The sequence below is a fragment of the Scleropages formosus genome, chromosome 20 (genome assembly GCF_900964775.1).
Source record: "Scleropages formosus chromosome 20, fSclFor1.1, whole genome shotgun sequence".
NCBI classification, from domain to species: domain Eukaryota; kingdom Metazoa; phylum Chordata; class Actinopteri; order Osteoglossiformes; family Osteoglossidae; genus Scleropages; species Scleropages formosus.
Genome location: NC_041825.1, coordinates 20,076,757 through 20,095,161, shown reverse-complemented (window position 1 = coordinate 20,095,161; position 18,405 = coordinate 20,076,757). Strand labels below are relative to the sequence as shown.

The window sequence follows — 18,405 nt, the reverse complement described above, 5'->3', positions numbered from 1 at the left end:
TAGCCAATGGCCATTTACAGTAGTAGTCAAAAGTTTGGGTACACTTACTGGACTCTAGCTTTCTTCACAAAGCATTTGGGGAAACATCTTGTCTATGAAATGAGCTAACGTGTCTTCTCGCTCTTCTGCAGTACAGGTGGTCCCCGATTTACAATGGGGTTACGTTCTGTGAAACCCGTCATAAATTGAAAATATCATAAGTCAAAGATGCATTTAATACACCTAATACACACCTCTGCGTGACAGACTGGGAGATGTGGATCGCTGCTGCTGCCCAGCATCGCGAGAGAGTATCGCACCGCATATCGCTGGCCCGGGGAAAAAAATTCTAAATTGAAAGTATGGTTTCGACTGAATGTCTATCACCAGCTCACCATCATAAAGTCACAAAAATCGTAAGTCGAACCATCATGAATCGGGGACCACCTGTAGTTACCAGGGCTGCAGGACACTTTTGTGTTGCTTTGATTTCATGAATCTATCCAGTTCCTCCCAAACAAGTATCACCCAGATTGCCCACATGGACTCACAGATACCACATAGTGGAGAAAGAAGTAATGGGAAGCCAGACCTACTAATTTCTAAAAGTGACACTACCAGTCCTTTCATCCACAAACACACTCCTCCGTTAATCACCCAAAAAGCATATCTGACTGAAGCAGACAGGATCGTAACGAAAGGAAGAATCAGAGCTTTGACGAGGTCTCACACGCACCATTTTTGCATTCATGAAGTGCTTGTATGCTGTTGTGGAAAATGGGGAATCTGTGGTAGCCCTGTGCTTCATTGGGATTGCTGGATACAACACCATATGAATCATTAGGGCAGACTGCTGTAGCTCTATAAGCTCCCAAACCAACCTAAACACAACTGGCTTTGAAAGAAAACAAACCTCCTTGTTTTTTGGCATGCTTTAAAACAGTCATGGAGTTATTAAAGATCTGTGCAGCCCTTTTCTGCTAGTTTTCTAAAGAGCAGCTGCTCCTTGGTCAGACACACACACAATATGTCCTCAGTCTGATGACACAATGTCCTCACTTTGTAGAATATACTTTGGAACCATTAAGCATCATTACAATGTCTATCAACAAAAGTGACAGCCAGAGACTTTAAGCAGCAGCAACAATGAGACACTACGGCCAAATATAGCCACGCTCGAATGTTAACCGTGATATTCACTCAAATGTAGGTCACCCATCATCAGAAATCACAAAAATCAAAAGACTGTCAAAAATATTACAAGACCATCAATATCACCAAAAAAGCATGTGCAGCATTCAAGTAAAGAAGGCTGACGTCTCGCTGGCGGTATATTACGTTGCAGAAGTATATTAATGACACAACGCAATCACTGCTCGGCAAATCACAGCAGGGGTCCTCGATTAATGAGCATCTGCACCATTCAGGCAGAAGGGTTCCTTCTCAGGTTTGGCGTGGCAGCTGTGGAACACGGTGCACATTGTTCACCGAGACAGTAAGCGTTCCCCAACGTGGGCCAAATTAGCGTCTCTAATTAAAAGCTACTGTACAGAGGGGCTTGTCTCACCCGCTCTAATTAAAGAGGAGGTGCAGGCAGGGAAGCTGTGTTTCTTCTTCTGCTCTACAAAATAATTTATAAGCTCTTCTGAAGCACTTCAAGTGCTGCAAATGGGTGACGCCGAAGTAAACAAGGGCGTGTGATCCCTGCACACATCAAAAACAGGGCAGCAGGTATGCTTCTCAAGGAGGCCTGATGTTGCATATGTAATTTATGGTGCGTTTGTGTTCGCTGGGACCACAACGAGAGCATCACCCCTGGAGTTAACACCAGAGTGTGATGAGTTCCTTTGCTGAAACTTTTCTCAGAGAATGCACAAGGTCCGACTGTTCCGGATGGAGTTCCACGGCACCATCGGTCAAGATTAACGTTATAATCTGTGTATAACCTCATCTGTAAAAACAGCACCCTAGGCAGATGAATATGCAGACCCTTTTGGGGCACTGATAGAACCACGGTTCCGATGCAGATTTAGGTATCAGCCAGGTTAGTCAAGGGTACCTACAGTAACTGTTTTCAGCTTCAGAAATACCGGTGCCTCTAATTTCTCAACACCACTCAGTCAAGGCCCAGAAGAATCTTATTAGTTGGGTCCAAAGGAGATGTGGTTAGTGATCAGGCCAGCTGGTAAAGCCACGGTGGGGAGAGCAAGGGTGTGGCACTGGGATGGGATGGAACAGCCAGGCTGAGGTTTGTAACTAACAGAGTCCCACCTGCTCCGGGGCAATGTGGCTTCTGCACTCCCCACCACCAGTCCCGTGACCCCGGACGCTCCCCTTGTGGCTACGCCTCACACATCTGAACCGCACACGCTTCCACTGCGATCAAACAGGCAGTGTCAGTGTCGGCAGAGGTCACCGCGGTGACAGCAGCTGGCAAATGCTGGGGCTCTGTGTGGGACAATGCGGAGTCACAGACTCCCATAGAGACCAGTGGCCACGGGGCACACAGCATGTCCCTCAGAGACACTTACGGGACAAAGAGGAGACACAGAGGGTACTGAAAAAAACTGCAATGTAAAGCACAGAGGGTCTTTCTACAGAACACAGTCCACAAGCAGTTCCACAATGGAGCACATACTTCTTATTTTGAAAGTCCGACCCTAAACAGTAGCAGTCAGAATTAAAAGACAAATAAGTATGTACAGTATGTACACAATCAAATTTCAGAAATACCCAAATAGTGACTGTGTGTAATATTTGCAGAAGTAAAAAAGGAATTACTCTGTTTTGGCACATAAGCCACTGTTAGAATGGCAAATGCACATGTATCGGTGCTTTTAAACAGACACGAACACCAGCTGACACAATTGGGATGTAATGAATAAATTTAAAATTACTCATAAAAGCACGAAAACAGAAAAATTTCATACAGTGGAACGTTTTTCTGTCGGTAAACAGTACAAAAAATATCATGTATTTGTACAACATGGACAGCAATCTCGCTAAAGAAGGAAAGGAGCACCTGTCTGTCTAATTATACGGTATATTTCAAAATATTTTTATTACCTTTATATGAAGGTGAATCATCAGCGATGACATAAATCCAGCAGAATAGAAAACACAGACCTAAAACGTATTTAAATATCAATATACGATATTACATAGAGAGGTTTTATATCAAAACCTCTGCTATGCTTGACAAACTGCATTTAAGTAGGATACTAGACTTTTTCCAGAGCTGTGAAATATATACTGTATATGCAAAACAAAATGTGCCAAAATGCTTTTGCTCCATTTGGAAGGACTTGTCCCCGATCCTGTAGAACATGAAAACAGACATCCTGATTGAGACTTTGTTAGAAGAAGAGATTTGAAACCCAGGCAGTTGCCCCCAACATCAGTTACCCTTATGATAAGCACGCCCCAAACCACCCACCCAATCTCCATGCTGACGGCCTTAGGGGTATACATTTCCAAACCTTTCTCAAAGGAATCTCAAAACTGGGAGGCGTTGACGCTCTACTCTTCAAGAGAAAGAATTGTCGGCAAACACAAGAGAGATCCGCTCAACACACGCACTCACACAGAGGTACACACATTGAATGGAAGGTCTGTGTGCAGCTCTGTCACATCATCAGGCTGGGGAAGAGAGAGAGCCATGAGGGCTGAGATGATGTGCCTGTGAAAGAGATACGTAAATAATCTGCACCAAAGCCCCACCTTCTGCCCCAACAGTCTGTGTTGCAGTGTTTATGAAAGAGTGACTCATTTCACCCTTAAACTCCACATCCTTCTGGCTGCTTGATCTATCAACCGATAGAGATCTTTCTGCATAATTAAATGCAAAACCTTATGATCAAGCCCATAAATATCCAACTGCGTCATTGCATCATGTGTAGAAAGCCAAATTTACCCTGAAGCCCACTGGAACCCAGAAGCCACACAAAGCGCAAGCAGACATCCATTTTTTCCCAGAATTCCTTTGGCTAGGTGTCCATTAATTCTTGGCACCTTGGGGACATCACTCATCTGTACTGCTGCCCATCTGAGATATTAAACAGTGATAAACATATTAGTTTCATGACTGCTCGAGAAATTTGGGAAACAAGTAAGGAAGAGGAATCTCCGGCTAGTAATTATCATCTTTCGCATCATAGACACTCAAAGGTCAGTGCCTGGCCTGAATTGAAAAGATTTGTCATGCAACTCGCACCAGCAGCCGATGGCAATAGCGCTGTGATGTGATGACTAATAGTTTAATAGGACTCTTATAGCCCACAGCGAAAACAGGTTGTGATATTGCATCAACTCTTAGCAAAACACACTCATATGCTCTTGGCACTCGCTTGACCAGATATTGCTTATAAAAACACTAGAAGGTTGGAGTGCCTGCAGTGTGACGGCGATATACGACTTCAACTTTATGAAGACTTCCAGGTGTTACAGCACACCCTTGGGTTGCTGCAGGAAACCACTGAACTTGGCTTTCTCATTATCCATAAATAAATTTCCCCAAAATGTGTCATTTTAAAAACTGATTCATATTATCATTGTCATCATCTTTGTGAAGTGGACTGCTTGCATTAAGCATTTTTCTTACCAAGACATCCACTTATCAGAGCCATTCCAGAATCTTGCTTTAATACTTTGGCATGCTTGAAACTGATTTAGCCAATTTGCCAACTGATACGCCATCAATGTCACTGGTAAACAATATGAAGAAAGAAGAGGTGGAACTCTTTTTCTCTCTCCTGGAAAAATGCATAATTCATCATTTCACACTGTTAATGCTACCAGTGAATCTTAAACTTGCACATAAGAAGTCACAACGCCATCAACTGCTTACACAAAAGACACATGGTGCCGGTACTATGGAGGAGAACCACAATGGGAAAGTGTGGCCAGGAGTTATATACCTCATAGATGCCCACTTACGAAAGGTGGTGGTAGCAGAACCTGTGATGTGTCAAGGGTAGGGTGGGATGGGGTGAGGAAAGAGGCAGGGGAAGAGACCCTCTTCTGCTTGTTTTACACAACAGCCTTTTCTCCAGAGGCCACTGCTGGGGAAGGAGGGTGGTCCCAGACACAGTAAGAAGGCTAGCTGTGAATTGACTGCTGTTTTAAAAGGACTCTTTTCTTCTTCCCTCGCTCTCCTTCTATCAAAGCAGAGTGAGCCAGCCTGCCCAGCGCTCTGCAGAAATAATCATCTCCTGACACAAAACGCCAAGGAAACACCACCTGCCCGTGCCGTGCATTCCAGGACACATTCCAAGCCTCCATCAGCCCCGGGAAAAAGAGCAGAAAATCTATGACAACAAAAAGCCTCTTTGAAAGGGGTTCATGTACCCCAAAAAAGTTTTCCATGGAATGGTCAAGGACAGTCAACAACAATGGAAATCCACAGACTTAGGCAACAATCCACTTGCTTTTCTGTGTGCAGCTAAGTAAGGGCAAGAAAGCCAACAATGTGAGCCCGAGCAGGATGCCATGTGGAACAGGAACACAGAGCTGACAGAAAACAGAGAAACAAGTCACAGCTGCCTCCGGGAGATGTATGCAGAGAACAACAGCTGTAAGTTAGGTGCTCAGATACACACACACACACACACACACACACACACACACACACACACACACACACACACACACACACACACACACTGTCTGGGTCACGGCAAAGCAAAAGCCTAACCCAGCAACACATGATGCAAAGCTGGAGGGGGGAGGGGACACACCCAGGACGGGACACCAGTCCGTCGCAAGGCACCCCAAGCGGGACTCTAACCCCAGACCCACCAAAAAGCAGGACCTGGTCAAACCTGCTGCGCCACCGTGCCCCTGGTGCTCAGATATGCTGATTGAATTTCTAGGCGAGGCAACGCCTCCTGTCCAATTTCTGGTTGACCACCCCTCTGTCCATATGGACAGCTGACCACAGCTGACGAATGAAATGAGGAAAAATTCCAAGAGGCGCCACTTCACCTTCCATCATGAACTGGGCAAGACCAGACGGCTAACAGATGGGCAGCAGAGCAGAAAGCAAGCTCTCGCCCAGACGACTGGTTCTCTGCATTCAATCAACATCCCATGAGTCCTTATTTCCCCAAGGCCCCAACTGGCAACTACTATGACAGTGTACCCTAACAAATGCCCACAGAAGTAAAGCATGGTGGAATCTTCACAGAACAGCGCTGGCTTCAAAAACATTAGTAGGTCTGCTCCTCTACTCTGGGGGATTCTACTTTCTCACAATGCAGATCAAGATGTGGCTACATAAACATTTTTTCAACTATTATCAGAGGTCCTGTTTGTTGATGTCACCGGTTATATTCCTTGCCGGGCAATTACGGGCAATGTGTGAGTTGGGGGCCTGTCTTGGGTAATCACTGCTGGCGGGCTGGCAAAGCAGTGAGTGGAGAAACTGTCAGCTTAGATGAGCGTCTCAGGACCATCTTTTTCATCAGTGGGGACTTGGCAAATCACTTGGGTTCGACAGGGAGCTGTGATACGCCTGCAAATCAATGTGACACATGGGCTGGCGTAGGGGCCCGCAATGCCTCCTATCGCAGAGATTTATGAGTATGTCACTGGACAACTGATACCTCTCTCACCTTTTCCTCCTTCCCCAAGCACCAAGCTCACACGTTCCAGAGGGATTCCATTCTCCAGACAAAAGTCATAAAACAATCATTACCCTTGATACCAGCCGGGAGCAACAGAGATTAGACTGCCATGGTGTCTAGGCGTAGCCCAGACAGGGGTGTGGCTCTAAGCCCAGAGCAAACAGGGATTTGTGGGTTTTAAAATTGAGGCACGTTCACCGTGTCTCCCGGCAGCATTATCATGCCTGGTAAACACGATGCAGACAAATGTCAACAGGCGTGCTTTTTGCCGACTGCGGAGTGGCGTGGGGAGGGGGGCTGCATAGGAGCTTGCATGAGTTTACTGCACAGAGCCTGACAGCAGCAGCTTCTCCCTTTCCCCATCCGTTCTCTTTTTGCTCAGCCGTACGCCATGGAACAATCATTAGGCGAAGTCTTCTCCTCTCCAAACTCCGCACAGAAGCACAGAGTCCCCTACGGGGCAGCTCGAAAACCAATAACACACCAGAATTAAGAGTCTGGAAGCAGCGAGCCAAGAGCAGAAAGGGGCTGACGTGCTGTACCATGGCTACACTGATCAAAGATCCCATGTCCCTTTCATCGTGACTGGAGATGCAATGGGTGCTGCCTGGTGCGGTTAAAGACTACAGGCTAGCTTAATTGCTCGGGGGGAGCAGCGTGGGAGAAAAGAAACAGGAAATCAAACGAGTGACCATTTTTACCCCGGGGCTCCGTGTAAATGTGAGCCATGCAGGCGGCTGCACGTCTCGCAGCAGGCGGCTGAAATGTGGGTAAATACACACAGGCAAACACGTAAGCCCCAACGTTTCTGCGGTACACGCCACAAACGTGCACGGATACACAGACAAACTGGAATCTCATGGAACGCACATATGCGACAACAAACAAACACATGCATAAATGCCATCCCACTGAGTACACACACACAGATTTATTCATTCTGCCACATCTGTGGAGGAAACACAGTGCCTTGTGCCTGACAGAGGGTTCAGGGCAGGTCAGTGCAAACAGACATGGGAGACAATGACTTCTAAACCACGGTATATTTCAATGGGAGGGAAAACCCTTAATTACTATTGACCCCACTCTCCATAAAGCAATTATTTACAACTTGTTCAGTTGCAGAACATTTTCAGGGAACACGTTCTTTCATCTCTTTCTGCTCAGTTCCATCTCTCTTTTTGGGATTGCCCCCAAATGACCCTTCCTCTTTTAGGGATTCCAGTTCCATTCACTAAGAAGATTTATGTGCTTTAATTGGGGGAGGTGATGGGTGGGGGGCTGGTCTCATGCTGGTCTGAGAAAAGAGTGGATTTTATTTCTCCAAATCTTGAAAGTGGTGCTGCCACAGTGTCTAGGATGTATTCAAGGTGACTATCTGCCCTTGGTGATGGCAGAGTGCCACCACACAGGTGAAAAACAGGACAGCTCAATAAATTCCACATTGCAATATATTACATTCCATCTGTTTGTCTGCCAGTATTTTCTGTTTGTCACCAAAAGTCCCCTGTTAGCTGCGCTCAGGCTGTGATCCCTCCAAACACCTTCTGCTTCCTAAATCTCATTGTTCTCATCCCCCAGAAGTGAGAGCGCGGACAAGCCATCATCTCACATGGCTACGCTGTATCGGCTGGAAACTACTGGCCTTCATGTTAGAGAACACACGTAGACACTGGACTGCTGTGTATTCAACTAAATCACCTGTCAGCGAAATTTAACTTGACTGAGTTTTGCTGAAGCCGCTCGTCTCAAGTGAGGTTGCGATGAGCTGGAGCCGAACCCGGCAACACAGGGCGCAAGGCTGGAGGGGGAGGGGACACACCCGGGACGGGATGCCAGTCGGTCGCAACGCACCCCAAGCGAGACTCGAACCCCAGACCCACCAGAGAGCAGGACCAGACCAAGCCTGCTGCGCCACCGCACCCACCCTATTTGACTGATTTTAACAAGCAAAGTATCACAGTATATTTTACAGGCCATATTCCAGAGAAAATTAAAACAAATCAATGAGCCAGCTTGGGGAAACATTCATCCGTAAGAAGGCGAACAAATCTGGGAAAATCTTAAGATTATGAACACAAAAAAGAAATAGTATTGTGAAAATACAAATATATCACATTCACGTTTATTAATTTGACACTTTTCTCCAAAGCGACACATAACTCGGTAAACAAAAGCGCATTTCACAACGGAAGCTTTAGATACTGACACAGAATTACTGAAGCAAAGTTTGTTCATCTGATACCACCTTTTTTTCCTGGTACAAAATTACTTAAGTAGCTGTCTGTAGGCTTGAGTCTGACAGGGAATACGAAGGTGATCATAACAGATTTGACACAAATTTATATAGCGCTCTGTAGCACTCAGATGAGGAGTAGAACGGTGGTGCAGCAGGTACCATTGTTGCCTCACAGCAGCTGGGCTGTTTGGAGTTTGTATGTCCTCCGTCTGCCTGCCTGGGATTCCGTTGAGTGTTCCAGTTTCCATCCACATTCCAAAGTGATGCAGTTCAGGTGAACTAGCAATGCTAAATTGCTCGCAGTGTGTTCATGGGTGACAAAGTGTGCGTGCGGCTACCCTGCAATGGACTGGCATCCTATCTACAGCGTTCCTCTGTCCACCCAGCCTTGCATCCCTCGGTTTTGGGATATACTCCAGCCTGCCCTATCCCTAAGCAGGAGAAGTAAAGAGTGAGTTAGGAGACCAGGAGGGAATGAGTCCAAAAGAGTGTTTGAAAGACCCTTCTTAAATGCTGGAAGGATCTCGGCAGTTCTGAGGGACAGAGAGAATTCATTCCACCACATTCAGGCCAAAAATCAAGAACCTATGGACATTTAGGTTTAGACCACAGTGAATGGAACCACCAAGCAGCCAGAGGCGGAGGAGCATACTGGTCTTCCAGACATGTAGGTTGTGCATGTATTGTGTGTTGATCCTTTGAACACTGGGTTGAAACTACAAGTGAACTTGATACAGGCAGCCATAGGATGCCAATATAGGACAGGTAATGGAGGTAAACAAGGATTTTTCACAGTTTCAAGACTATTAGAGGGCATACTTGAGCATCCCCTGCTAGAGACTTCCCTGGTCACTTCATTGTCAGTGCCATCTTCACAAAGATCCATTCTCCCTCTACCTAGGACCCAGAGACCTTAGCCAAAAAGTCTTGTTTTAACTCAACGAGTGTTTGCAAGTCTTATTTTCCTCTCAAAGACCGGGAAAAATGTGTCATGAAATAATTAATAGAAGGAAACTAGATTGCAGACAGTACCCCACTCCCAATCACTGCCTAAAATAGGGGCCAACCATAGCTGCGAACGGAGCCTCTGTCTACAGAAATTGACAACTTTAACGCTGCTCTCAGAGGGGATGAGACAAGTCAGGGTCTCAGCTGGTGCTATCTGCTGCAGTGTATTGGAGTGGCATGAGCCTATATCCCTGTGCATCCTGCTGAGAAAACTGGAAGCAGAGATGGAGGAACCCTCCAGGCCCAGAAGATAAAGCCCCAGATCAAACACTTTCCCCAGAGCAAGGGCATGGTGTTGGAGGTGTATGCAAATTGAAGGTCCATTGCTTCAGTTCCTCCGGTGAAGATATGATTGCTACATATGAGGTGCATCCCTCCCAGCAATGGAACTTCAGTCCCCCCCTCCAGCCCACTCCTGGCCTGTGGACAATGGGCACAGACTTCAAGGTTTGGCGTGCTCCAAAACTTGCACCTACAGAATAGCAGCAGTATGAGAATGAAGAACATAAAACGTGCGAGAAAAGGAGCTGTGGATTTTGCTGTTGTGGTCAGATGGGTTTACTGGCTTCGCAGAGTGTGTATGTGTGTACACTGTCACACTTCAGTCAATCACATTGTGGAATTACACCTCCCTCATCTAAATGCAGGCACACACACACAAACCTCTAAAGTCTTCCCAGCCCCATCAAATCACAACACTCACAGAACAGCACTGAATATCAGTGGTGCGCTGCTTTCTTCCATGTGGCATACAGCATCTTGTGCTGTGGTAAACCAATTAAAATGGGTAATACCACATGGGGGGGGGGGGGCCTTCCTCGCATAGTTTACATTCGGTGATGAGACAGAACAGGCTTGCTGCCAAACAGGTGAACTCAGTTGATCCCCATGATGGGTGACAGTGGTTTAGTAAACCACCACAGCTATCTCCACACCTGGTTAACCAGCCATCCACAGGCCATGTTAACAGCAGCCCACCCCACAGGGAGTAAACGATTACCTGGCATGTGGATGGAGGGCAGGAGAGGCATATGGTCACATCAGGGGGTTTCTCAGGAACGTTCCCGCTATTCCTCTGCCCATCGACAGCTTCAGAACCACACACATTGACTTATTATGGTGTCGCTTCTTCTTTCTCTCCATTTACCTACAATCATGCTGTGGCATGAAAGCCTAATGCAAGAAGTGAAATGAAAGCACTCCAGTTCACTTTGGATTAGGCCGTTAGATACAGAGATGAAGAGGATGATGTGGAAACTTCCAGACGGTGGACTGCAGTCCAATAAACCAGTTTCAAAAGTGTAAAGACCAAAGTAAGGAATGCAGCAGTTCTAGGAGAACAGGCAGCAGATCAAATCTGTTTTGGCCTGTGATATTAAACTTCTCCCCTTCCTCCGCTTTCAAAATTGTATTTAGTACTGACGTCACCAGTCTTGAAGAAGAGAAGTTTTTGAGAACTGTTACCTCTGCTGACGTGGAAACTCAATATTCTGCTCAGTGCAACTACAGCAGAGCTCGCAAATGTCACAGGGAAGAGAACAAAGTCTTTTCTAACGTATTTACCCCAGGGAACAACCTTGTGTAGGAAGGGAAGTAGGAAAAGAAGAAATACAACCACCTTCTATTTGTCTGTGTTTTCATCTAACAAACTGCAGCACGGTTGGCGTCAGCGGATGAAGAAATTCACAGGCGGGAACGGCAAATAGAGGGCCATATTATAAACAGACCGCATCACAGCAGAAGAGAAAAGATGCCCCCGGAGAATTTGCGTAGTGTGTATCTTGTGTGTTCTACAGCGTCAAGGCTAGCTGGGGCATCGCAGACGTCACATCAACACTCCAAGTGTAACAGATAATACCGCCAATTCAAAAATTAAAGTCATTCATTAAATGCAATTATATAATATCTTCACTCATTTTTTGCAATCCTAAAAGGTTCACTTTCCAAGTTTCATCAGCATTCTGTTCTCCAAAAAACAATACAATAGAAATATGCAAATGTCCCCGAGCAATCTCGAAGCGCTGCATTTTATGAGGGCTGTGCATTGGGGGTTCGCAGCTGGTTCTTTTTCCCACATGAGTTTGTGGGAAAAACTCACTGAACTGTCATTACAATCCAGGATCAAACAGTGCGCCTCCTACCAACAGCTTTGAAGGTGGAAGGAACGGGCAGCAGTAGATGTCAGTGGATCCTTCTACTCGTGCTGTAAAATCATGACTATAACTATTATACGTGAGAAGATATCACAAGCAAACATTGTTCACACCTTTGATCGTTTCCACCATGAGTGTCACACTGAGACTGGATTGTCTATAATCAAGGGGAGGTATTTGAATGAATAGCACTGTTCATCCATCTCTGTTTCAACGCATGTACTCAGTTAAAATACCCAAGAAACCGATAAATCTCAATACAGTTTTCCTCAATCTGGCTCCTCGTTGGATGAGCAGGGACTGCCCAGGCCACACTCACTAGGGTCTACTACCAAACACAAAATTGATGGACCTGGAGGTGGCCACTTATGCCCCCCTACAGACTACCACAAAAAACACAGGGAAATGAGGAAAAGGGCCAGATACATCAGTTATTACACCGCATTATGAACAGAGTTTTCTAAGCAAGGCTATTGCAGCCATTATTCAAGTCCAAGTCCAAAGGAACTGCCATGACCAGCTGTGACCTCATCACCTTGACACCCCAGGCAGAAGGAGAACAGCACACACCTCAAACTGCTGTGTGGATAAAATCCACTGGTCTGCCTTCTGAACTACAGCCAAGACAAAGGCACCAGATTGGGGTGATGTGAGAAGAGGTTAGAAAGAGATGCAGCAGAAGACGAAGCAAGATGAAGGAGATGCCATGTAAGGCTGGCCCTTGCTCGATCTGGAGTGGGCTGCTGTAGAGCCGTTGGGTGGAAGAGACAATGACACCAATGACCAAATCCCTTCTGAGAGCAGTTCTTTTCAGGACCCCCTCAAGTGCCACTCTTTGGCATCAATTCAATACCATTCCTCCCAAGGCACCCTCAAAAAATTCTGATGGACAAAGTAAACACTATTACCATATCAAAGCCAGACAAAAACATAAAAGAGCTTTGGTCCTAATAAACATCTACATGGAGTCTACAGCCCTCCACACTTGCACCTTTACAAAGGATGTTCCACAGCGGGTCAGTGCCCACACAAGACAGCATAGACTGAAGTGCAGGCAATGATGGCATTTCTCCATGAATGGTTTGGAACCAATTAAGAGATGTTCATGTCCAAGCAGACCAAACCAAGCGCTAGGGCTCCTCATAAGGAGCTATTTATATCAGTGCTGCAAAAAGAGATGTTATTTTACACTTCACAGACGGAAACTTCCTTTCATTAGCAGAAGATATCTGGCTGAAGGCTGGCAGTGAGGAGGCTGAGCAGGCTCAGAGGGAGAGGCAAACAGACTGTCTCTCTGAGGGACAAAGAATACAAGACAGAGGAGTTGGATAGAAGGTCTCTTGGATTCACCCAGAGATCAGATCCATTCTCTAGACAATCCCACATGAGTCCCAGTCTTCCAGGATGGGGGCTCCAACTGTGAGTTCTTCAACAGAGCTACACCAGCTTCTTAGTTTACACTTTGATCTTCCACTTTTAGAGCTACCACTGCACTCTTCCAACTTCTGTGCTTCCCCCTACTTAGGACTACCATTGTGTGGTGAAGGGAGGGAACATATGTTCTTTGCCAGGCCCCAGCAGTCTATGCACCTCAGGAGTCATTCTACTATAATCACTTCAATTCATTCGTCCTAGAACCCAAACTGTTTGAGAAAAAGTGGAAGCACTAATGTAGGCCAACAACAATGCTAGTTCTTAGATTCCTTTCTCATTTCTGCAGATTAAGGAGACATGTCACACAACAGCCATCTGCACCCTGCAGGGTACCAACCATGACATTTCCTATTAAACATAAGCATTTTTTTCTTTTCCTAATCTACAATGGCACTGTATGACAGAGAGTGTATTACAAAACAATTGAGAGCTTATTATATTTTTTAGTCTGCAAGTATTTATTCAGGCAGCCAATTAAAGAGAGAGAGATTTGTAGTGATATTCCTCGCTACGTGCCATGCTCCTGGCTGACTTCCTGCCCCGCCCACACAATGCCACAGAAGATTAGCTGACCGCAAACAAAACAAGGCCACCGTTGTGCCTGGAATTCCATTGAAAATCCCTGCCAACAGACCAATGTACTGAACCTCCTCATATATTACTGGTTCTCTTCCGTATTTTGTTAGCGTAAATCAATGCATCGCATTTTTCCACGATACCTTTGTAAATCACCCCTTAAGGAGCTTAATGAATTTAGAGTAATCCCACTGTTCCACATGTTGGCACAACACGTCAATGTTGGTGCTCACTGTAAACAGGGACTGCCAGTTTGGACAAACAGGAACACATCGGGAACAGAACAGAGCAGTACTGAAACTACTGTCTCAGTACGGACCAAATCTGAGAGGCAAGACCCCGCAGCATTTCTGACGAGGTGCCTTATGAAATACATGGACTGAATTACGACCACAATACTCAGAATGTGCTGCACGAAGCTTGGAGAAGAGCGTGGACAAGAACTGGCTGAAAGACCACCGAGTTCTCAGTCTCATTCCACGGGGGGTGTGTATATTCCATTCCAAGTCAATCCTCCACTTTAATTGGTCCAATTAGTAACAAATCTATGCGCATAATGATATGTACTATCACTTAGACAGTAAACAACCTGAAATTTAAATTCCTTAAATTTATAAGGAATGGGGCACAACAAACTGCACTGGCCAGAGGTACACTGCCATTTAACAATAATATAAAATATAAAAAGAACTGTGCTAACTAGCCAATTATAAAAGGCTGAGTTTTTGAAGCATGGCCCTCACTGGAATGGAATTGACACTCTTGTAATAGTGGCAGCAAAAGTGGAAAAGGTCTGCGCAGCACAGCCTCGCTGTGAACCCGTTCTGATTTATATCTCCCGTGTGAGACGGCTCAATAGACAAGCTGTGTTATGTTCGTGGTCCAGCCTCAAAACCGGAGGGGAAAGAAAAACAAAGCAGCTCATTTTCTACACATCTGTGCTGACTCTGGTATACGCCAACACCAACAACGCACAAACTGACACAGGGTGGCTGCAATTCGGAGAGATCGCTGGCCTAGATGACCTGCGCCAACCTCATCCGCGTGGAGCGTCGTCTGCATGTGATCCCACAGCAGATGGGAGGGCAGGTGGGCCCCCCACAGTTCCCCAAAGCCTGTATTTTACCCCCATGCTATGAGAAACATAATGGAGACAAAAATCTGCATATTTCTTTTCTCAGGCTCAGGAGACAAATTCCTTGCTGTTAACATAACACTTCAATTGTGCAAACAGAATACAAATTAGACTAAGTAAATGCATGTAACAAAGGCAAAGAGAATTAGCCATACATATTCTGAAATTACTGCATATGATTAATTTCAAATGACTGAGGCAATGTTATTTCCATTCAGCCATATGTTGTACTGCGCATTGTCAGTCCAAACAGGTTTCTGGTTAGGGTTCAGGATCTTCCTTCCATTACAAGTTTACTGGCTCATCCAATCATCACACGTTTGTCTCGTTTGAAGTGAGAAATACAGATCACCGTTTCAGGTTTTACTTTGCTACTTCCTGCTCCAGGAGAAAATGCTTGCATGGCAACTACATACCCTCCAGGGGATGGAGAGGGCTAAACACAGAGCACAAGGCTGTGATTAAAGGACAGGCCAGACTTTGATGAATAGTGCGCGGACAACGTGGACGTCGCCGTGCCCTTTGCCGAATTCCTCCTCCAGTGGAGGAAGTTGATCAGAATGAACAGCCATTCTCGGACTCAGAAACATTCGTGTTTGCGAGGATGCTCTGATTTGGGGATACAGAGACACTCGCAGGTGACCTCCCACATGAGACAAATGGAAACAGTCATTCAAAGGTGGTCTGGGGGGAGGGGAGACTATGGCAGAGGGACTGCTTGGGCCGTTTCCATTGGCTGGTCCAGCCAAGAGCCACTTGAGAAACCCAAAGTGACGCAGCGAGCATAAAGGGAGAGCAATGAGAGGCCCATTTAATGCCAGGCCACAAAGAGTTCCCATTAATCCCTTGCGCCGCGGCCCCAAGCCTGAAAGGGCGAGTCTGACACGAGTCCCGGCGGAACCCCACTCCCTCCCCTGCCCTCCTGCCTCCCTTTGTCTTCCGTCGGGGAGGCAGGAGGGGAGGAAGGGTGACGGCAGGGGCGGGTCCTGGCAGGTGCACGGGGAAGCCTGGAGTCCCACTCACCTTCTGTCGGCTCAGCCTGCCCCCCAACGTCCCTCGACCACTCACCCACCCAACAACCCCCCTCCCCGACTCCCTCTTGCCAGCTAGCGGCAGGGAAAGCCGACAGCCGTGAACAGGATTAGGTATCATTCTAATTGAATTTGCACGGGTCAATGTCAGGATCGGCACACCCGGGAAACACTTCTCCCAACTTTCGCTCCAAAAAAAAGGGCACCCAAGGGTTAAGCTGTAAGAGCCGCAGAGGAACCTGGCGTATCTGGATTTCAGGGTGAATAACACCATCTTACCACGGTACAAAGCCACCAGGAATTCCTTCCTTGCTTCTTGCTTACTGCAACAATACATTGAGGGAATAATACATTTATATGAATACGTTTTTTTTAACTTTCAACAAGAAAAGATTCCGGAGATTTAAAAGCTTTGTATTTAAGCGTCACCTTTTTCAGAGCATAACACCATTTATTGAGCAGCTTTTGGGAAAGCATAGATAAAGCAATTTGTAAAATATGGTTTGAGGGCGATGTGCACGCTCCAGACATCACACTCCAGTCCCGGCTGGGGTCACGTCACCACGGGTCAACACGCTCAAGCTTTGGCGACGCACAGCAACTTACGTACCTTGTCGAAAAGAGATTTCCATTGCTGAGATGGGGAAAGAGGAGAAGAGAAGAGAAGAGAAAAAACGGTGAGAAACAGAGTCAAACGTGTCCTGCTTAACGCAGTACCACCAGATGTGGGGCTCTGATGTCACTTCAGCATGTGGTTTAGTCCTATGTGGCACTGCTGTCTATGTCAAGGGTGTCAGTAGGAAGAGCCTGCCTACCTGCTGTGGCTCTTGATGCTGCAGCTAAATGAGGCACATCAGCAGGGCGGCACGTGACGGACTCGTGCTCCGGTGTCACCCATTCGTCCAGTAATTAGCCACTATCCCTACAGCGCACGATACGGGAAACCTGCGCTGCTTAGCGGTTTGGTCTAAGAGGCTCTGCGTTACTAACGTGACTGATGAGAAATAGTCCACGGAATCTAGTGAAAAATGTGATACTGGCGATGAGTGCGCGCTCCTCGAACCCCGTCCCCGTGCCTGCAGCCCATCATCATCTGGAAGTTCGGACATTGGGCTTGTGACGGTGTCAGCTGCACTCGAGGGTGTTACTCACGTCCTCCGGGGCCGCTGGAAGGACGTCGCTGCTCTCCAGCACCTCGATCTCATCCCCCTCCGCGTTCGCCGCTACCGCCGGGGACGAGCTGACCCGCGCGTCGCGCGCCGCCGCGGGCATCCCGCGCTTCTCAGACGGACTCCTTCAGAAAAGCCGGCGATCCGAGGGACCCCTGCGATGTCACCGCTGCCATGGTCGCGCGCTGTCCCCCACGAGAAGCCCGCCCTCGCCCTGACTGTGGTCCACGCGCCGGGACAAGGGTCCCTCCCGGCTCTCCGCGTAAACTGCGGGGCTTCGAAATGCCGGGTTCAAACCCGCCGCCGGTGTCCTTCCCGGAAGCCCAGCACGGCGCGCGCACACACACACACACACACACACACACACAGGTGACGAAGGTGTTTCGGCTCCCTCAGCGGACCCTCGGACACATGACAGGCACGTTCATCTCCCCACCTGGCGATCTCCTGCTCACGGCATCAAAGTTGCATTTCATCAAAACGAGCTTCTTACATCAAACATGAGGCTCCTTCTCCAGGCGCGCAGTCAGTGTGCACGAGACGAACTTTCACCGCACGGAGCCGTGCACCTGCACGCGCCCTCTGCGTGCAGACGGGTCCTCGACGCGCATTCAGCCTCCAAGCCGGGTTTCTTCAGCGCGCCCTCTTTAAAGCCTTTCATCAAACCCGTGACAGCGCTCCCCCGGGGGGACACGGGATCAACCCCCCAGCGGGCTCACCTGCGGGGCACGCGCAGCCGCCCGCTGCGACGTCATTACGTCTTGCTCGCGCCGCGTTCACCTGGCAAGCTAGTAAAGCAGAGCTAATAGAGCGTATTAATAAATAAAACAACACAGAGAATACACAGCAGTAACGCACGTAGTGAAGCGCCCCACAAACGTCAACGAGAAAATGTGAATATTGACACGGTTGAAATACCTGATTATTAACATGTAACAAAGAGATGCGATAAAACACATAAAACATTCTCGCGCGCTGCAAACCCCTCTCGCCGCGTTTGTGAGGGATAAAGCAGCATATGTGTGAAGTGCGTCAGCACTGCTCGTCGGGACGCATCT

At 47.2% G+C, this 18,405-nt stretch overlaps 1 protein-coding gene across 1 annotated transcript in view; it reads right to left on the bottom strand.

Moving 5' to 3' along the window:
• rhbdl3 (rhomboid, veinlet-like 3 (Drosophila)) overlaps nt 1–18,405 on the bottom strand; it is a 37,585-nt gene extending 19,180 nt beyond the window's left edge. Inside the window, exons 1-3 of the mRNA XM_029247065.1 lie at nt 18,266–18,405; nt 17,331–18,135; nt 16,789–16,812 (exon numbers count right to left, since the gene is read on the bottom strand). Coding sequence (XP_029102898.1) covers nt 16,789–16,812; nt 17,331–17,450 — 144 coding nt within the window. The 5' untranslated portion in view covers nt 17,451–18,135; nt 18,266–18,405. The remainder of the gene's footprint in view (nt 1–16,788; nt 16,813–17,330; nt 18,136–18,265) is intronic.